The 22618-nt window shown below is 37.7% G+C and overlaps 1 protein-coding gene across 2 annotated transcripts in view; it reads left to right on the top strand.

Annotated features, from left to right (window-relative positions):
* The window catches only part of CFAP299 (cilia and flagella associated protein 299), a gene marked incomplete at both ends in the record, with an annotated part of 547340 nt that overhangs the window by 7525 nt on the left and 517197 nt on the right, over positions 1-22618 (top strand). For both annotated transcript variants that reach the window (XM_079774105.1, XM_079774104.1), the window contains one exon: positions 9638-9768. In XM_079774105.1, coding sequence (XP_079630231.1) covers positions 9638-9768 — 131 coding nt within the window. The remainder of the gene's footprint in view (positions 1-9637; positions 9769-22618) is intronic.

The following is a 22618-nucleotide window of genomic DNA, read 5'->3' as shown; positions in this document are numbered from 1 at the left end:
TTCTTCTACATTAAATAAACACAGTACCTTCATTTCAATGGCTGTCTGTGACCACTGGACAACTAAAAGTCATACATTAATTGCTTTTCTCAGATAACAAATCAAGGGGTATTATTAGAATCATTTTAAAATTTCTCTGATGAATGGATCCCCATTATGGCTAAATTATGTATAGAGATTAGCAATGTGGAAGTTTTATTTGGAGATTATCTTTCCGTTATTTAGAAAATAAAAATAAATAAATCATACAAATTAAACATTTTGGATATAATCTTAAAATTATTTGTCAGGTATTGACTAAGATTCTAGGAAATAGCTTAGTAACATAAAGTACCATGATTAAACACTAAGTCAAGTAACAAGCAACGATTGTAGTTTTTTCCCATTATTTATTGCATCAAGGTATAGAGTAAATATGGTTCTTTATTAAATATCTTAATTAACATATTTCAGAATCAGCTATACTCTTTTGTTTAGTCAATAGAAAAATAATGGCATAAATTAGCTTCTCTCTGCCTAAGAAGAGTCATATATTTTTCTTTCAGTAAGTTCACAGAAGTATTTCTCCCCAAGTAAAAAGCTGTAGTTTCCGCAAGGACATGAATTCTGATGACCAGAGAGGGAAACTGAACCAAGAATGCCATATGCACGACACTTCAAACACTTTCTCATAATGATACCATTAGAATGCCAAGATCCTGATATCATCCCCAGTGTCTCAAACAATCCTCTAAAATATGTATTCTGTGTATATAAAGTATGTTCCATTCAATTTTTATTCATAGTGACTTCAAAAGCTGCTGCTGGGAGGAGACAAGAGTAGAGGCAGGGATATAACCCAGGAGAGTGCATAGAGTGAGACAAAACAGGGGGCTGAAGACAATATGTGGGAGAACAACCATTTCTTAAGGCATGGGCAGGGAGATGGTACTGATAAATGGAAATATGAAAGGGGGTTAGAAAGGTAGGGGGGAATAAGAGAAGAGGATGATCCAGAAGCCAAGGACACCTGGATAGAAAACCATAGCAAAACATTGACGCAAGTAGTTGAGGGTTATTCCTGTGAACCCCAACATAAAAGCAGATGGGGAGAAACCATCATAGCCATGACACTAAGGAGGTATTACTACCCATGGGTGAGAAAAGCAGAGAAAACAATGGGGCATCTAAAAGACCCCAAAAGAAGAACTGCAAAATAGTCAATAGGTAATCACTGGAAGTGGAGTGGTCCAATTTGAGAACAGCTGCTGAAATTGGGAAGGGTTTTATGGCCAGTGGTTGAGATCCCTCAGGAATGGGGGTCTGGTTCATGCCACTAGATAGGCTACCAAGACCGGCAGAGGTATTAGTTGAGAGTGAGGGGAATCTAGACTGCATGGTAGCAGTAGGGGATGATAAGTATTTGTTGTTCTGAGCCTAGATGCAACAGCAAGAAATGAGCTTCACCACAATATCTTTCCTCTTCTTGCATACATATGAGTAGTCCTCAAAAATAATATATATTTTATTATATATAAATATTTTCATTATACGTGAATATATATTATTCTTAGTTATTTTCTACATAAACGGTAATATCCATATTATTCTGTAACTGAAAAAAATCTAACATTAAATTTTGGAAACATTTTAATGTCACTCTGCAGAGCTCTCCTTATTCTTTATGTTGTTGCATTGATTCCATTGTTTGCTTAGGTTGGTTCTTTAGAAATTCATTTTCCTTATAAAGTTTTCAGAAACAACAGTCAAATGAACATCTTTGGTCCATCCTCCTTGTGTGCAGTTGTAAATATATTAAAATGTGGAATCGATGCCTGTAATAGACGAGGTCAAGTGCTCTATGGAGTAGGCATTTACTCTCCCACTAGCAGTGTATGAGACACCTTTTGTTTGCAAAAAAAATCTCATTGTTTTAATTTTAATTTCCTTGAATATTAGTAAGGTTGATCATCTACTTTAATATTTCTTGGCCATTTGCATTTCTTTTGTGAATTGCCTGTTGATGACCTTTGCTCCCCCCACCCCAGCACACACACACCCACCAACTTTTTAAAACTATCTTTACTCTCTTTACACTTCTGACTGGTTAGTAGATGACCTCACCTCCTAAAGTCAACAAAGAAAAGTTAATCCAGGCTGGAACCCTCTTCAGTTTTCTACCATGAAATTTATAAAATCACCTTAATTTCTGCCCACCCTCCTTTCCTTCCACCATCAAGCTTGTCAAAGTTATCTATTTTATTGGTTTGTTTGTTTATTTATTTATTTTTTTAATCCTCACCAGAGGATATTTTTTTCCCATTGATTTTTAGAGCGGAGAAGGGAGGAACGGGGGGGGGGGGGGGGGAAAGAGGGGGGAGAGAGAGAGAGAGAGAGAGAGAGAGAGAGAGAGAGAGAGAGAGACGTTGATTCCTTGCCTTCCACATGTGCCCTGACAGGTTGGGGATGGAACCTGCAACCCAGGCGACCTTGACTTGGAATCTAGCTTGAAATTCTTAGGTGCATGGGCCAACGCTCTAACCATTAAACACACCAGCCAGGGCTATTTTTTTTTTTTTTTAAAGAACACATTCTTGGCTTTCATATACAGAGCTTACTGGATTTGTATATTTTCATTTCTATTTTATTCATTTTCTTGTTTTAATAATTTTTTCCTTCTATATTATTTAGGTGGATTTCAGTCTTCTTTCTCTACTTTCTTTAGTTGAATGGTTAGTTTATTTTCAAACTTTATTTTTTTCTAGTAAGTGCATTGATGCAGTGTTTTCTATGTACTTTCTTAAGGTTTGATATGTAATTTCCTGGCCAAAAATTTTAATTTTTGTATGACAAAATATATCATAAATAAGTCAAAAGATAAGAAATTGCCTGAGAATACATATTTGCAAAATGTGTAATCTACTTGCTATCTAGAATACTGCCCTATAAATCAATAAGAAATAGATAAAATTCAATAGAAAAATTAGCAAATATAACAAACAAGCAATTCTTTTAAATGGGCACTAAAATAATCAGTATTTGTATGAGAAGGCTGCATATGTGTATAGCACAATAGAAATCATTTATGGAAAAAGCTCTTAAAGATTATGAAACTGTACCAAATACTTTCTCCTTTCATGACCGGAATGATCTATGTAACTAACCTGCTGCTAAGTGGCCTGCTTATACCCAAGCCCTGAGCTCCTCATTTTCTTCCTTTAAGGCTTTTGGCACACTTACATTTCTTTTTTTTTTATTAAATATATTTTATTGATTTTTTACAGAGAGGAAGGGAGAGGGATAGAGAGTCAGAAACATGGATGAGGGAGAAATATCGATCAGCTGCCTCCTGCACACCTCCCACCAGGGATGTGCCCGCAACCAAGGTACATTCCCTTGACCAGAATCGAACCTGGGAACTTTCAGTCCTCAGGCCCATGCTCTACCCACTGAGCAAAACCGGTTAGGGCTCTTACATTTCTTATTGGCCCTAAAATGTCTTCTGGCAGCCAACACTTGGGTACCCAAAGCCTTGTCTTCATTGCAGATATCTAGAGGTGATAAGTAACTTTTGCCTCTAAATTCCATGGATTACAGTGTACTCTTTACCACTGTAAACAGGGCTCTTAATGTGTTTAATAAGCTCAGAGAACTAATTCCAGGTAACCTAGGGCCAGTTTAGAGAACCCATCCTTAAATTTCTATTGCTCTAGAACCATTACCAGTAGCCAATTGTGAATCATTCAGGGTTCGATCAGAGAAGCCGAATACACCTACACACATATATGTGTGTGTCACATGTATGTATTTTTACAGAGATTTGATCTGACATAATGAGAACTGTTTAAATAGTCTAAGCAAGCTGTTTCTTTGGTGTCCGGTGTTGGAGCTGAAAGTCATAGGACAGAGAGCCAGGAGGGAAAGGTGCATGAGAAGTGGGGGAAGCAAGATCAAACTGAGATCTGCAAGGAAGAGCTAGAATTCACAGGACAAACTGGAACTTGTATCAGGCCCTCCCTCCTCCACCTCCAACTTTGATGATGTGGGTGATCTGCAGGACATGCTGCCAGGTTTAGTCACAGAGCTGGACATGCACAGGCATCTGGGCCAGGAGTAGGGGAAGCTGAAGGAGAAGGTCCTACAAGAGCTAGATTAATGTGGCTGCTTCTTCTCTTCTGCCTTCCCAATCTATTGCCAGTGTCTCTTGAGGCCCAACCTCACCTGAAACGATCTAATGAAATGTTGATGGGAAACTAAGTTCTAGCTTAGCTAAGTTGACACCATACAAATTGACTATATCTGCCATGTTTTAATTTTCACAAGCAGAATTATTTATGTCTGATTTAATTAAAAAGAAAAGGATGTAATTTTAATTTTCTTAAATCATTTTATCAGACTTGTGTAATCCTGACCTCAATTCAGAAAAGTATAGCATAAAATAAAAAGCTAAAGATGAATTTTACTTACAAACTGAATGAAAAGAAATCTAAAATGAACCCAGTAATATATTAAGAAATACTAAATTACAGTAAGAATAGTGTGATTTATCACAGGATGAGCTTATGAAATTAATAAATTAAAAAAGAAAATAACCTGATAATATCTATAGATGCAGAAAAAACATAGGATAATTTTCTAAACTTCCTAATTTAACTTGATAAAGAGTATATAGAAAACAGTTGTAGTAAACTTCTTATTTAGTGGTTAAACATTTCAGCATTTGAATCAGCATCTTATTTTTTTATTGACAATCTGACCAAAACAATGCTAGAAAAATGTCATAAATACTTGGAAGGAGTCAGAATATTGTTAGTTACTAGAGGCCTGGTGCAAGAAATTCGTGCACAGTGGGGGTGGGAGGGTGTCCCTCAGCCCAGCCTGCACCCTCTCCAATCTGGGATCCCTCTCACAATCCAGGACTGCTGGCTCCCAACCACTTGCCTGCCTGCCTGCCTGATTGCCCCTAATCGCTTCTGCCTGCCAGCCTGATCACCCACTAACCACTCCCCTGCCAGCCTGATCAACACCTAACTTCTCCCCTGCCAGCCCAATTGCCCCTAACTGCCCTTCCCTGCCCACCTGGTCACCCCTAACTGCTCTCCCCTGCTGGCCTGGTCACCCCTAACTGCCCTCCCCTGTCAGGCTGGTCCCCCCAACTGCCCTCCCCTGCAGTCCTGGTTCCCCCCAACTGCCTTCCCCTGCTGGCCCAGTCACCCCTATCTGCCCTTCCTTGCCAGCCTGGTCACCCCTAACTGCCCTCCCCTGCTGGCCATCTAGTGGTGGCCATCTTTGACCACATGGGGGCAGCCATCTTGTGTGTTGGAGTGATGGTCAATTTGCATATTACCTCTTTATTATATAGGATAGGCAGTACGATTGCCATGAAAATGCAAGAAAATTAACTGGAACCCTATTAGAACAAATCAGCAAGTTTAGTACAGAAATCCAAGACTGAGCTATAACTGTTCTCCAGCAATAAACAACATAACAAATGACACAAATAAAAACAACAACTGAACCCAGCAGCCCGTGGGGCAATGTCAAGTGTTCCAGTGGCCACAAGCATTTTCTTTTTTTCTTCTTCAGATGAGAAACACCTGGCTATCCCAGTTCCCCCCTATCCCAGACTCCTCCGTGAGCAAACCCCAATCCTGGTCTACCCTCACATTGTGTGTGTGTTTGTGTGTGTGGTACAGCCAGAAACCAGTACAAGGAGTGAACTGTACAGACATAGCCACTAATCTATAGCTTTCCAGGAATGTGTAGAGCTGGGGCAGTGACCTGCTGGCTTCTGATGAGGAACTGTCTGCCGAGGTCCAAAGTCAGAGCAACCCAAAGGCACCGTTCTATTGCACATCCTTAGGGCTAGGTGTTTCTTCCAGCAGCTGGGAGGTTTCTGAAATTGTCCCAGTAGAATATAGCCATCTATTCAGAATGAAGTCTTCCACATTTGCTGCCCACTTGGTGGGGCCTGGCATTGCCACATGTTTTACAGCTCGTATAGAGTAACGAAGCCTTCTCTTCAGGGTGTCTGTCTCTGGGTTTTGTTTTGCATGATGCCTTCCCATAGCTAAAACTCCCAAACCTCAAACATCTAAATGTTAATGACTCATGATCACATGAGAAATAAAAACACATTAACATTAGTAAAAGATTATTGCCTTGTTTACATACTTTGTCTAACAAGTAATCACTTGATTTTACTAAGATGAACTATTAGATTTAATAAAAAAAATGATATGCTTTCCTTCCAAAAAACCTCCCACAAAAACATAAGTATAACCCCAGAAAAATCAGAGGGAAGTAGGGAATAAAATATATTGGAAAAACAAATGACTAAAGGTTTCAAATTTTGTGAAAACTATAAATTCATAGGACCAAGGAGTACTAAGCATTCCAAGCAGAATAAATGAATAAACACAAAGAAATCACTTCAAGGAATATCTTAAAACTGCTGAAAATCAGTAATAAATAGAAAATCTTAAAGGATTGTAAAGTAGGACACATCCTATATAATGAAAGGGTAATATGCAAATTGACCGAATGGTGGAATAACCGGAATGCCTCCAGCCCCACCCCAGAGCAGGCACCCCACCCCGATCAGGGGCAGGGCCAGCCCACAAACTGCCTGTGGCCCCTCACCCTGGCTGACCCTGCCCATGGCCCCTCACCCCAGCCGGCCCGCCCCTGTTGACCCCCATCAGGGGTGGGCCGGCTGGACCCCACCAGTGCACAAATTCGTCACCAGGCCTCTATCCTATATAATAAAACCCTAATATGCAAATCAACCAAATGGTAGAACAACCAGTCGCTATGATGCACACTGACCACCAGGGGGCAGATGCTCAATGCAGGAGCTGCTCCCTGGTTGTCTGTGCACTCCCACAGGGGGAGTGCTGCTCAGCCAGAAGCTGGGCTCACAGCTGGCAAGCACAGCAGTGGTGGTGGGAGCCTCTCCCGCCTCCGCAGTAGCACTAAGGTAAGGAGCAGCGAGCAGGCGAGCGGTAAGGAGTAAGGGGTCCCGGACTGCAAGAGGGATGTCCGACTGCTGACTTAGGCCTCCTCCCCGGGGAGTGGACCTAAGCTGTCAGTTGGACATCCCCCAAGGGCTCCCGGACTGCGAGAGGGCACAGGCCGGGCTGAGGAACCCCCCCCGCCTCAGGGCACAATTTTCATGCACTGGGCTTCTAGTGTAGAATAAAGAAAGACAGGAGAGACTGAACACTTCTCTTCAGAAATAGCCCTGGCTAGTGTGGCTCAGTTGGTTGAGCATCGACCAGTGCACCAAAAGGTCACCAGATTGAATCCAGTCAGGGCAGATGCCCAGGCTGTGAGTCAGTGGGTGGTGAATGGACAGTTGGGGTGCATATGGAAAGCAACCCATGTTTCTCTCTCTCTTCTTCTTTTCTCTCTCTCTAAAAAATAAACACACACATATTTTTTAAAAATACCAGCCATGGGACAATGGGATGACATCTTTAAAGTGTTGAAAAATAAAAAGTCAACCTGCAGCACTAATAATCCAGCAAATATGTCTTTCAAAAATTAAGGTGAAATAAACATGTGTCTTTTTCAGTCAAACAAAAGCCAAGATAATTTGTTGTTAGCAGATCTGAACTATAAGAAATGTTAAACAAAGATTTTTAGGTGGGAGGAAAATCATATGTCATAGGAGACCTGGATCTACACAAAGGAATAAAAAGCCCCAGAAATGCTAAGTATGTAAATCAATAAAAATATTTTATTTCTCAATTTTTTTAAAGGTAGTTAAGCATTTAAACCGGAGAGATGACTCATGATTCTACCAGTTAGGGCAATTAAGTGAGGCAACCAAGTTCAACTCTACTTGTTTTCTAAGTAGATCACACCATTTGTTGCAATATACGTTAGTGGAGATGAGTGCAGAACTACCCAAATAATTTTGTGTGGCCCATGTAAAGCACCCAGGAATGCATAATTCACTACCCACAAAATTAATACAGCAACTTTCAAATGGTCTTTGCTATATAAAATACTCTATTGACCACAAGCCACTTCTATTCTGCTGGAAGACCCTCAGAGTCGCACAGAGCTGAGTTCTTCCCATAAGCTCACTTTTAGTAATATATTTAAGAATATTTGCACACAAATCATCAAAATTTTGTATTGAGGCATTCATATTTAATTGCTTTTTCTATTAAATATGAATTCCACTAGGTGGAGACATTTGCTCAGTTTTGTGGTTCACACTGAAGGGGCTAGGGAAGGCAAGTATGGAAAGCAGGGGAACAAGTCAGAAAGAAGGCAAACAGCCTGGACAAGGCCTGGTGCTTTGCGTTATATTAGCTTGGCAAATGTATCCACATTACTACACAGAGTGCAGTATTTGCTTTTAATGTTTAGCAAAGAAAAGTAGCAAGTTTTCTAGGTTGATAGTATAATTTTTTTTTTTGGTTTTGCTCCAATAATTTGAACTTTAAAATAGCCATTATGGGTTGAATAGATTATTAACCATGCATGTTATACTTTTTCATTTAATCCTATTTGATAGTTCTTACATTCAACAGTGATGTATTAAGTAAGGGTCTTTAACAATGGTATATATCCTGTTTTCACTGTATTTCAGGTATTTTATATTTAATTAAGATGATCATATAAGGACTATTATTACACTATACATATTTTTATGTAATACTTTAGTCTTTTTGATTTTTAAATCCTTATCCGAGGATATGTTTTTACTGGTTTTTGAGAAAGAAGAAGGGGTTGTGGGGGGGGTGAGGACGAAAGAGGGAGAGAGAGAGAAAGAGAGAGAAGCATCGATCGGTTGTCTCTGCCTGAACCAGGGATCGACTGAGAATCCTGGGGATTGAACCCCACAACCTGGGTATGTGCCCTGACCAAGAAAGGGACCTATGCACCGATGGGTTCCTTTCCAACTCCCACCAACTGAACCACACAGGCCAGGGCTACTTGAGTCTTTATATTAGTAACTTCAGATAAATTGACACCTCTTCAACTTATGGAAAACAATATGTTTTAATATGCTATGCAAGTGACAAATATGTGTGAGATAATTCTCAAAGTAACTAAAATATAAAGGCCCAATGTATTGTGGGAAAATTTTTTTTTTTTTTTCAGTTTGAAGCCTTTGTGGTCATCTTGTGTTTCTACTTTTCTGTTTTTATTGGTGCCAACATTATATGGAAACAATATCTTTTTACTTAAATAGGAAATTCATCTGCTCTTTATTTTGTGTTTGAAGTCATAATGCCCTGTGTCATCAGTTAATTTACTTCAAGGAAGTCTCTGAAATGTTGAATTTTCTGAAAGCAACCCAATTCTATTGTCTCTAATTTTATTGTTTTAAAGATTCTCTATTAATTATCTACAGCTGTTCTCATAAATTGATTAAAAACACAACAGACATTTGTCTTCTAATCCCTTTGAGAAAATTTAGTGATTTATTTTTCATTTTACATCTGTGGGAAAAGGATGACAAATTAGATGTTTATAAAAGTATAGTATTGTTAGAATTCTAATTTTTCATATCTAACAGATCTTATATAGTTTTGAAGTGATGCATTTGATATTTCATTTAAAACAGTCAGTCAGTGTGCACTGGATAAAATAAGCTGTCTAGTTCTCCCACAAATCTAACAATTAGTATTCTCTTTAGGATGAAGGCCTGGCCCGCCAGCTGGTGGAGCTGGGCTACCGAGGGACTGGAGAGGTGGTGAAAAGGGAAGATTTTGAATCAAGGAAGGCAGCGATAGAGATTGCAAGGCTGGCTGAGCGAACTCAGAAAAAGTAAGTGTCCATGTTCCAAATCTAGATTTTATAGTCAGTGTAGAGCCCCTGGAAAAACTCATTTTGTTGTCGTTGTAATTTGAAAGCACTAGTTGTGGCGGGTCAAAGTTGAAATATCCTAAAGTGTGTTATGAGTGACTTTTGCCTTAGAATTCGTTGTACTTCTGAGACCTGTAGAGATTTGGCATCATTATGTTCTCACATTTTTGTAAACATTGATTTATTCAACTCTATTGATGATCACTGGCTTTTGTTACTGTGACTAAGATATGGTTATATAAAACATGAGTCTAATAAAATATATTGAATGTATTATGAAAGAGAGATACACCTAAAGTGAACTGTACAAAACTGGTAAAACAATTTTATAAAGACTTGACAAAGTGTTATCTATTTCCTTTTAAAAATGAATGCTAAAGTTGTAAATGTTGGAGAGGATAATTACTTAGAAATAGGTATATTGTTCCTAGATAACATTTAAGAAATATCCAGTAATTATGAGTAGCAATCATCCATTTATTTACTATAAAAAATAGCATTTGGTAGTGGAATATAAATTGGTTCTGGGAATGTACAGTTTTAATTGATTGCTCTAGTGGTTATTGTAGTTCAGAACCATAGAATATTGGAATTTAATATACTGATATTTGGTAATATATTAAATGTTATTGCTGCCATAGCACAGTATTACAAACAGTAGCTTAAAAGAACACAACTATTTATTTATTCATAGCTCTGTAGGTCAGAATTCAGAGTATAGTGGCTCAGATGGGTTCTCTGCTCAATATATCAAGGTTGAAATCCTGATTCTGGCTGGACAGAGTTCTTGCCTGGAGGCTCTGAGAATGAGTCTGTTTCCACACCCATTCAGGTGGCTGGCCAAATTTAGCTCCTTGTGAGTATAGGATTGGGATCCAGTTTCCTTGTCAGCTGTCATTTGGGCACTGGTCTTTGCTCCTACAGGCTTCCCATTCCTTCTTATGCTTTCCACGTGGTCCCCCACCATCAAGAATGGGTCATGATTTCCTCGCCCTTCAGATCTCTCTGACTTCCCCTCTGCAGCATCTTTCCTGACTCCAGCCAGAGGAAGATCTCTCCTTGTAAAAGTTCATGTGATCACTCAGGGTCTGTCTAGATAATCCAGGATAGTCTCCCTATTTTCAAGTCTGTGATCTTCATTACATCTGCAACTCTATTGCCATGTAATGTAACATTTTAACAGGTTCTAAGGATTCACGGGCATCCTTGGAGGGGGGCAGTCTATTTACCACAGGTAATTTATTTAAAGCTTCAATAATTTATCCCACAGAATTAGACTCAACTTTTATTCTTACAAAATTGAAATGATGCAAAGTACATGTGTATAATGTAATATGTCTTACATAAAACATCAAGGAAGTCTTCTGTAAATATCAATAAATGTTTATTAGTCAGGGGAAGAAGATATTTCTGAGATTTTATGAGGAATTAGTATATATTCATATTTTATTAGAGATGTATCCTATTTCATATCAAGATGAGTTTTGTCATGTTTAAAATGTGAATTTTATCCATGTACATGTCCATTTTGTGTTTGAGGATCAAAGTGGATGTTTATGCAATAGACTCTTTAACTGGCCAGAGCTGGAAGTCATTAGAGGACTTAAGTGCCAGTCATGGGAGATTAATCCCCACCCAGAGCTGCTAGAATTGGAAGGCCCTTTCATCTGCAGATCTTCTCAGCCTCCCTCTGTAATGGGTGGGCTCCATATGTTTCCTCTTGCCCCATGTGGGAGTCACTTTGTTCCCTTCCCTGCCAGATCTATTGTATGTTATTGGCAGCCGGGCCAGTAGAGCGTGTTCTAGAGCCACACATGTCCTGTGCCTGTATTTGCTAGAGGATCACTTTGAAACTATGCAGGAACATGTGACTGCTTACCAACCGGTACCGACTTGGAAATACTTGATTCTGCTATTGGATTATCTTACATTAACTTCTCTAATGTGTAAGGAGCAGCCTCAACTAGATAACATCTGTTCTAGCACTCAGAGAGCACCCATTTCATGAAGTGCTGGCACCTAAGAGTATGTCATTACTTATAATAGTTTGATAGAGGAAAGAGTCTGGATAGATGAAAGTTAGAGATATCAAGAAGGGGTATTTTGATAATTACTTTTCTAGAAGAAAGCATAAAGCAAAGAAAATTATTCTGGGCTATTTAGTAATGCACTTCACAAATACTCATAGACAACCATACTGCATTAGGCACTATGTTAGGTGCTGGGGATACTCAAACACACGACTTAAGTCCTACTCTCAAGAAATTTGAGGGTTAGATAAATGAAAGTTACATTGCTGGTGGAATATAAAATGGAAAACAGTTTGACAGTTCTTCAAAAAGTTAGACAATAGAGTTGCCATGTGACCCCGCAATTGCACTCTTAGGTATGTACCCAAGGGAACTGAAAACATAGATTCACTTAAAAACTTAGACACCAATGATCATAGCAACATTATTCATAGTGGCCATAAAGTGAAACAATATAAGTATCAACTGATGAATGGATTAAAAAATGTGGTATATAGATCCAATGAAGTACTATTCAGCCATAAAAAGCAGTGAATTACTGCCCTAGCCAATTTGGCTCAGTGGATAGAGCGTCGGCCTGTGGACTGAAGGGTCCCAGGTTTGATTCTGGCCAAGGGCACATGCCTAGGTTGCAGGCTTGATCCCCAGTAGGGGGCATGCAGGAGGCAGCCAATCAATGATTCTCTCTCATCGTTGATGTTTCTATCTCTATCCCTCTCCCTTCCTCTTTGAAATCAATAAAAACATATTTTTAAAAAAAGCAGTGAATTACTGTTACATGCTACAACATGGATAACCTTGAACACATTAGACTAAGCAAAGGAAGCCAGACAAAAAGGCTATGTATTATATAGTTCCTTTTATATAAAATGTCCAGAATAAGTAAATTTCTATAGACAGAAAGTGGATTTGTGGTTTGAAGGAAGAGTGAACAGAGAATGACTGTTACCAGGTATGGGGATTCTTTTGGAGATGATAAAATGTTCTGGAATTAGATATTAATGATGATTTCACAACTTTGTAAATATACTAGGAACCATTGTATACCTTAAAAGTTTGAATTTTATGGTAGGTGAATTACATCTCAATAAAAAGGCAATTCCAACAGAAAATAATAGATGTTTTCATAGGTGCTGTGGTGGCCCCCTGAAGTAGTACTATATCAGGATTTGGGGTGCTGTGAAGAGCAGAGAAGGCTCGCTGTAGGGCATGCCTGCTAAATTTACTCTTCAAGAATAAGTAAGAGTTAATCAGACAGAAAGGAGTATGAAGATGGACACATCCATTTTGCCTCAATTCTATGATACTTCCCTCACAAATCATTCTCCCTATCTGTTTTAATTTGCACTTGTTCCCTTGCTGAAGTTTTTGTCTCTGTGCCAGCTAGAAGCCACTCATTTCCATAGTTACTTGGTTGTTGTTGTTCGTGGTGGTGGCCAGGTTCTTCATTCTCCTGTTCCCTCAACCTTTGCTTCATAACCATCTCTGTTTTCACTATGATGTAAACCTCATCTCTCATCTCTCCTCCACTGAGGTTCATGCCAGCTGGGTGTAGTAGCCACAAGGCAGAGGCTATAAAGGTGGAAAGAAGGGATGGGAGTAGTTTAGCTGCTGATACTTTTGTCAAGACTGTCAGTGTAGTTGCCTACTGACTGAGGATGCTTAGCATCCTTTTATGTATATAAAAGCCTAAGGAATCATCCAACCATTCAACCGTCCGACTGGTAGCTATGACATGCAATGACCACGAGGGGGCAGACACTCTGACCGGTAGCTATGATGCACACTGACCACCAAGGGGAACATGCTCAATGTAGGAGCTGCTGAGCTGTGGTGACTTGGCAGCTGCGGTTCTCAGGTGACAAATCCGGAACCAGAGAGGAGGGAGCCCAATTCTGGGGTGCGTCACCCAAGAACCGCCCTCTCACAGTCTGGGACCCCTTGGGGGATGTCACAGAGCCGGTTTTGGCCCAATCCCCACAGGCCAGGCCAAGGGACCCCGCAGCTGCACAAATCTGTGCACTGGGCCTCTAGTTTGCCATCATACTTCTTCTTTGGTGAAATGTCTTCTTATAATTATACTAGAGGCCTGGTGCATGAAATTTATGCATGGGGGGTGTCCTTCAGCCCAGCCTGCACCCTCTCCAATCTGGGACCCCTGTGGGATCGGGCCTAAACCAGCAGTCGGACATCCCTCTCACAATCTGGGACTGCTGGCTCCTAACCACTCGCCTGCCTGCTTGCCTGATTGCCCCTAACCACTCTGCTGCCAGCCTGATAGCCCCCTAACCGCTACCCTGGCAGCCTGATTGACACCTAACTGCTCCCTTGCTGGCCCAATCACCTCCAACTGCTTTCCCCTGCAGGGCTGAGGGGACTGGGGGACTGAGGCTAGATGAGGCTGGATGCTGCAGGGACTGGGTGAGACGGGGCTGAGGGGACTGGGGGACTGAGGCTGGATGAGGTGGGGCTGAGAGGACTGGGCACCGCCATCTTGTGGCTGTGGGTGCCACCATCTTATGAGGGCATGACAGTCAATTAGCATATCCCCTCTTTATTAGATAGGAAGTTCTCTCTGTATATTCTAATTACAAGTTCTTTGCCCAATACACATTTTGCAAATATTTTATTCCTCTCTGTGCAGTGTTATTTAAAAAAATTTTCTTAACACTGTATTTCAAATAGTAGAAAATTGTAATTATGATGATATTCAACTTATCAATTTTTCTTTATCATTCAGTTTTGTGTGTGTATTATAAGATTTTTTTGAATATTCCAAGATCACACATAACTTTTCTTTTTATTTTCTTCTAAGACTTTTGAGTTTTAGGTTTTATATTTAGATATATAATTCATTTGAATTATATTTTGTGTATTTTGCAAGGTAAGAGTGAAAGGTTTTTATTTTAAATTTGGATTTCCAGTTGTTGACATTTATTTGTTGAAAGACCATCTTTTCTCCATTGGATTTTGAAGTACTTTTGTCAATAACCAATTGTCCATATATGTGTGGGTCTGTGTCTTATGGATTTTCTATTTTCTATTCATTCTATTCCATTGACCTATGGGTCTATCATTTTGTGAACAACACATTGTTATTAGGTTTTAAAAATAGGTAATATGAGTCCTCCAACTTTGTTTTTCTTTTAAAAAAATGTTTTGAAGTTTAAATTTTTTTATTTTTATTTTTAATATATATTTTTGTATTAGCCTTGCATTCCTGGGATAAACTCAAATTCCATAGATAGATAGATAGATATGTATCTACATATATCTCTATCTCTATCTCTATCTCTATATCTATATCTATCTATGGATTTAATTTGCCAATATTTTCTTCAAGATATTTGCTTCCATTTTTATGAAGTGTATTTGTCTTCAGTGTTCTTTGCTTGTAATGTCTTTTTCTCATTTCATATCAGGGTGATTTTTGGTCTCATAAAATGCTTTGTGAAGTTTTAATTAATCTTTCAAACATTCTGAAAGTATTTGTGTTGAGTTAATATTATTTTTCCTTAATTGTTTGGTAGAGGTTACCAGTGAAACCTTCTAATCCTGGAGTTTTCAACCAGTGAGAAGGTTAACTACAAATTTAATTCCTTAACGATATAATAGGGAAATTCAAGTTATATTTTTTCTTTCTGAATAAGCTTTGATAGTTTGTATCTTTCAAAGAATTTGTTCATTTAATTGTTTATCAAATATATAGGCATAATAAATTCATAATATTTTGTTATATCATTTAAATATATGTAGGATCCATAAGGATATTCCCTTTTTCATACTAGTAAATTGATCTTAATCTAACTATATAAGATTTAGTAATTTTATTGACCTTTTCAAAAACCATCTTTGGGACTTAATGATTTTTCTATAGTGTTTTTCTGTTTTCTGCTCTTAACTTTATTTCCTTCAGATTGCATTTGTTTTTAGTTTTTTCTTTTTCTAGTGTCTTAAGGTAGAACCTTAGATATTGACTTTAGACATTTCCTCTTTTCTACTATAAACTTTTAATGCAGTATATTTCCCTCTCAGTACTGTTTTAGGTGATTTCAGAAATTTTGATGTTTGTTTTGTATTCAATTCAAAAGATTTAAAAAAAATTTTTGTGACCCATACATTATTTTGAAGTTGTTAATTCCCAAATATTATAGATTTTTAAAATATCTTTTTGATATTGATTTCTAGTGAAATTCTTTTTATGGAATGAGAATATGTTCTATATGATTTCATTCTTTTGACATTTGTTGAGATCTGTATTTTATCCCAGTTTATGGTCTATGTTGGTAAATGTTCTAAGTGCAATTAAAAATAATGTGTATTCTGCTGTTTTAGGTGGAATATTCTAAAAAAGTCAATTAGGTCAAGTTGCTTGATAGTGTTTCTGGGCTTTCTGCATCCTTACTGATTTTGTGTCTACTTGTTTTGTGTTACTTAGAGATGAGTGTTGCCACCTCCAATATAATTAATTTTCTGTACATCTTTTCAGTTTATCTATTTTTGCTTTATGCATTTTGATGCTCTAATGTTAGATGCATAAACTTTATAATTTATAGCTTCTTGAAGAATTGACCCCTTTATCATTTATTTAAAAAATTTTTTATCATTTATTTAACATCTTCTTTTATTCCTGGTAATAATTCATTTTTCAGAAGTTTACTTCTTTTGTTATTTAGATAGTCACTTGAGCTTTTAAATAGTATTTGCATGGTATATTTCCAAACATTTTACTTTTAGTTTACTTATATTAATATATTTATGTTGGATTTCTGTATAGACAGCATATATTTAATCTTGTTTTCCTGGCTCTACTGCGCCTGCTGCCGCTTGGTAGGCTTGCTGCCGCTCCACTGTAGTCTCCAGGCTATGGCGGCCAGCTGTGAAGCCTGCATCTGGTGCCCCTCAGTCAGCTGATTGGCGCTCCCACTGTGGGAGCCCACTGACCACCAGGGGGCAGCTCCTGCATTGACTGTCTGCCCCCTGGTGGTCAGTGCACATCATAGAGACCAGTTGACATCATTTGATCATTTGGTTGTTCGGTCATTTAGGCTTTTATATATATATAGATAAATGATTAAAAAATATTTCTTTATTGATTTCAGAGAGGAAGGGAGAGGGAGAGATAGAAACATCAATGATGAGAGAGAATCATAGATTGGCTGCCTCCTGCACGCCCCCTAGTGGGGATCGAGCCCACAACTTGGGCATGTGCCCTTGGCTGGAATTGAACCCAGGACCCCCCAGTCTGCAGGCCAATGCTCCATCTACTGAGCCAAACCACCTAGGGATAAATGATTTTTTATTGTTGAGACCATTCCCCCTTTGCCTTTCTCCACCAAGTATATATGTGATTTAAATCTACCATCTTGCTATCTGTTTTCTATTTGTCTAAATTGGCTTTTTCCTGCCTTCCTTTAAGTTTAGTTTTTTTAGAATGATTCCATTTTATCTTCATGATTGTCTTATTTATACTTCTTTAAACTATTTTTAGTGATTGCTTTTTAAAAAAAATTAGTGTTTGCTTGAGTTTGTAATATTTCTCTTTAGCTTAGAATAGTGTACTTTATAATAATATAACCTTTTCAGATAGTGTTTAAGCATTTTACCCTAGCTCCACTCACTCTTTCCATTTTATTCTATTCATGTCATACATTTATTTCGAAGTATGTTACAAATTCTAAAATGTAGTGCTAATATTTCACTTAAGACACTCATCTTTACAAGTGATTCCAAATAAAAATATATTCTTTTACATTTTTAAAAATTTCTTTATTGATTAAGGTATTACATATGTGTCCTTATCCCCCTACTACTCCCCAACCCCCCCACCCCCCGCTCATGCCCTCACCCCCCTGTTGTCTGTGTCCATTGGTTAGGCTTATATGGATTCATACAAGTCCTTTGGTTGATCTCTCCCTCTTACCCTCACCCTCCTCTACCTTCCCTCTGAGGTTTGATGGTCTGATCGATGCTTCTTTGTCTCTGGATCTGTTTTTGTTCATCAGTTTATGTTGTGCATTATATTCCACAAATGAGTGAGATCATGTGATATTTATCTTTCTCTGACTGGCTTATTTCACTTAGCATAATGCTCTCCAGTTCCATCCATGCTGTTGTAAATGGTAAGAATTCCTTCTTTTTTATCGCAGCGTAGTATTCCATTGTGTAGATGTACCACTGTTTTTTAATCCACTCATCTACTGATGGGAACTTAGGGTGATTCCAAATCTTAGCTATGGTGAATTGTGCTGCTATGAACATAGGGGTGCATATATCCTTTCTAATTGGTGTTTCTAGTTTCTTGGAATATATTCCTAGAAGTGGGATCACTGGGTCAAATGGGAGTTCCCTTTTTAGTTTTTTGAGAAAATGCTATTTTCTCATTTTTAGCATTCTTCATTTCTTTGTGTAGGAGAAATTTTCTATTTGGGAGTACAGTTCTTCTAACTGAATACTTTTTTGACTTTTTTAAAAAAATTTTTATAGTGCAGGTCCTTTAGTAATGAATTTCCTCACTTATCATTTGTTGACAAAAGTATTTTTGCTTTTATTTTTGAAAAATATTTGTGCTGGGTATAGAATTCAGGAGTCAGATCTTCCTTCAACTATCAGCAAACCCTGCACATATGTGCCTTTGTAGTGGGAGTGGGTGTCCTTTCTCTCCATGCTCTAGCTCTTTTCTAAGCTGCAGCTCATCTTTGTATCTGCCATAGGACTGCAATTCAATGTTGGTTGGCTTAGTTTTTGTTCTGACAGTTTCCATTTCCTGCTTCTTTAGCTTAATCAAGATGATCATCTTTTATGCTTTCATCTAGAAAGACGAATTATTTCTATCTCTTTGATTTATAGGCAGTAAGTACTACAAGTGATGGCCTGCTACTCTATGCATATAATGTACAGTTTATTTAGCTTACTAATTTTAAGAGCAGTATTTTCCAATCTCTTAAGTTTCTGTATCCAATTAAATAAGTATGAATAATGTCAGTTGAAATTTTCTCTTTATAAGTTCTTTTCTATTTTTTTATGATGTACTTGATTTTGTTTCATGTTTATTAGAATTATAACTCTTCTAAATAAATATTTGTGTGAAAATTATTGAGAAACATTTCAAATGCAACATTTTCCAAGTAAAATCCATGTACAAAAATACTGGATGGAGCTCTTCTTTCATGTACTTAAGGGTGTGACCAAATAAAAATATTATTTCAGATACACTCACTGAGTCTACAAATTATATATTGGTAAGTGCTCATTGGTAAATATTCAACTAGTTGAATATTGTAATATAACTGAATTTTTTTCTTCCTTCCTCCCTTTTTCCTTTCTTCTCCCTCTATTCCTTTCTCACTCTTCTTCTCTCTTTTACTCCAACAAACAAGTAATTAAATGGTATTGATATTTTCAAGGATCATCATTATCTATCTATCTATCTATCTATCTATCTATCTATCTATCATCTATCTATCATCTACCTATCAACAAATGTACAGTCAACCCTTGAATAACATAGGTTTGAACTGAGCAGAACCACTTGTATGTGGATATCTATATATATAAAAGCCTAAGTGACCATTTGACCGTTTGACCAATAGCTATGATGCACAATGACCACCAGGGGGCAGACACTCCTACTGGTAGGTTACCTTGCTGGTGGGGTCCGGTTGAATGGGACTGGGCAAGATGGGCCAGGCACACCCTGGAGCCCTCCCGCAGTCCCCCCCCCCCGGCCCCAATCATGCACTGGTGGGGTCCCTCGGCCTGGCCTGCACCCTATTGCAATCCAGGACCCCTCCAGGGGTGTCAGAGAGCCACAGGCCAGGCGCAGGGACCCCACCGGTGCACGAATTCTTGCACTGGGCCTCTAGTTTTTCAATAAATAGAGTATGTTTTGTCTTCTGTATGATTTTTCTTAATAACATTTGCTTTTCTCTAGCATATTTTATTGTAAGAATACAGTATATAATACATATAATATACAAAATATGTGTTATTAACTATTTATATCATCGCTCAGGCTTCCAGTCCTTAATAGGCTATAAGTAATTAAGGTTTTGGAGGGTCAAAAGTTATACACAGATTTTCGACTGTGTGGGGTGTTTGTACCCCTAAACCTGGTGTTGCTAAAGGGTCAACTATATATTCTTCTTCTGTTGATTACTTATTTGTATTCTTTTGTTAATACTTACAATTAATTCTAACTCAGAGAGTAAATGGACACATTGCTGAGATGAATTATTTTTTTATTTAACATATTCTTACCATTGCCACTTTTAGTTATAGACGTTAGCCTCTTTGAGCTTCAAATACATCTGGTCCTAGTCAGTTTGTCTCTGTGATTAGAGTGTTGGCCTGTAGAATGAAGGGTTGTGAGTTTGATTCCAGTCAAGGGCAGTAACTCGATTGTAGGCTCGATCCCCACCCTGGTCAGGATGCGTGTGGGAGGCAACCAACTGATGTTTCTCTCTCACATTGCTTTCTCTCTGTCTCTCCCCATCCCTTGCACTCTCTCTAAAAATCAATGGGAAAAATATCCTTGGGTGAGGATTAAGTAAAATAAATAAATAAGTAAATCTAAAAAGAGTCAAGGAGAAAACTATTTAGACAAAATTGAATATTGATGATAGTTTAGCTAATGATTAATCAAAAGGCAAATAAAATTTACATGTTTAAAACTTTTTTATCCCTTTTCTTCAGATTATGATTTAGATCCTGTTTTTTTTTTCTTTTCTTTTTTTGCTCTTAATTTAGCTTTTGCCTTAAATTTTGTTGATTGATTTAATAGTCATTCATAACCACTTTGTAGGCAGAATCAAGGATCTCCTCTCTGATTCACCTGACTTATTTTACCTGTGCTGATGTCTTTGATAGCAATCGCAGATAATCCATGTCTTGAAATACTCCCTTCTTTTGACTTTTATTGCCTTGTAACCTCTCATTTTTCTTCTATGTTTGCTATTGTCTACTATCTTTGCTGTATTTTCTTCCTTTTCCTTATTAATTTGGATCTCTCCGAAAGGACAGGTTTGTTGTTTTTTTCCCCACCTCTTTTGTATTCCACTATTTTCACATCTCAAATACTTCTATATTTGTAGTCATCCCAAGTTGGATCTCTAACCCTGACCTCTCCCCTGGGCTTTTAGTTCCATGTCTTTTTTAAAAAATATTAAGTTGTCAAACCATTAATAAAATACTCCCAAAAAAGATCTCATTATTTTTCTCTTATAGATGTGCTCCCCATACAAAAATACCATTTTTAAAAATTTTATATGCAGGTGATAATTTTTCCCCTTTACTTTATAGGCTTATATTTTAGAATATCTTCAAATCTACTTGATGAGCAATTCTAAAAGGCAATTAACAGTAGATTTCTGTTGATTCTTTTGCTAGTACTTGGTCTTTCATTCATACAGTTTTCACTCAGCTACATTGCTAATCCAGTTTTTCTTCAGATCGACTTGGTTTATTGTAATGTCTTACCTGATTGCTCAATATCAATTTTTTTCATTCTCTAACAACATGCTGCCAGAACATGCATAGCTTCCAAAACATCTCCTTCCTCCCATCTTTTCCCCTTTCCATTCCTTCCTCTATCAACTATTGAAATCTACATTCCTACAAAAGAATTTAAGGAGGTTTACAAAAAGAATATGAATACCTCATGGCAATGAAATTTTATAAGGTGGAGAGAAGGACAAGTAAAGGTTGTAGAAATGCAATGAAACTGAGATTGCGGTTAGTGTCCAAAATCCATGCCAGATTTGGGAAGATAATGCAAAGAGGAAAATATTTACATTAAATAGTTTATCATGTCCACCTGGAACAACAAAACCACTGACCAGAAGCACTAAGAGCTGAAGGGGAGGAAAACTTTTCCTTGACCCTCTTAGGGTCCCTGACTGGGTTTGAAAATTAAACTGAAATACAGATTAACAAAAAGAAAGGATATAGATTTATTTGATATACGTTTTACATGACACAGGAGCCTTCATGAGGAAATAAAGACACAACGAAACAGACCTGAGTACTTTATGCTAGGTTTATGAAGATTACACAGTCATGGAGGAATATAAGAGGTTAAGGAATATGAGGCAATTGTTGTAAACTGGAGAAAACATAGCAAGACCTGTTCATGCAGATTCTTCTTTGTGTCCTTTTGTCTTCAGAGAAAAGGATGTTCCCTTCCTCTGGGTATAGGGATGGGTCCTTCTCTGACTTGTTTCAGGGAAGAAGAATGAGTAGGGAAGAGATGAGAATGACTCTCTTGTTCTTGCTTAAAATATTCAATATGCCCCATATTTTGGGATAATGTATCCTGAGCCCCATCAGAGCTGAGATACATTTTCCTCTAAGAAGTCATGTAATGAGAGCCAACCTAGTATGGCAGAGTGAACTATATCACCATCAACATTTTATAACGATAATACCAAGTTTTACAGAAAAAAAAGTATTTAATTCTTGCCCTGTAGGATCAATAGGAAATTTTATCCCTTCCATGTAAAACCCTATCAAATTACCTAATTTTATCTACCAAAATTTATCTTTTTACTACTTATTAAGCAAATATGTTGAGCAATTGTCTTAAGTTAATATTAGCCATCATGAATGTTGCTGTTTGTTCTTCTGTTCATCCAAATTATTGTTTTTCCTGGTTTTATTTACCTCATTAGAATTCAAGAAGACATAGATTTTGTCTCAAAAAATGACATTGCTCTTGTGTTGTTTTGTATATCTACTTGGTTCTGCTCTAGTGAGACATTCAATATAATGTAGTAGATCTTAGC

Source organism: Cnephaeus nilssonii (genome assembly GCF_951640355.1).
Source record: "Cnephaeus nilssonii genome assembly, chromosome: 1".
NCBI classification, from domain to species: domain Eukaryota; kingdom Metazoa; phylum Chordata; class Mammalia; order Chiroptera; family Vespertilionidae; genus Cnephaeus; species Cnephaeus nilssonii.
Note: the sequence above shows the minus strand (reverse complement) of the source record. Positions and strands in the feature narration are given on the sequence as shown.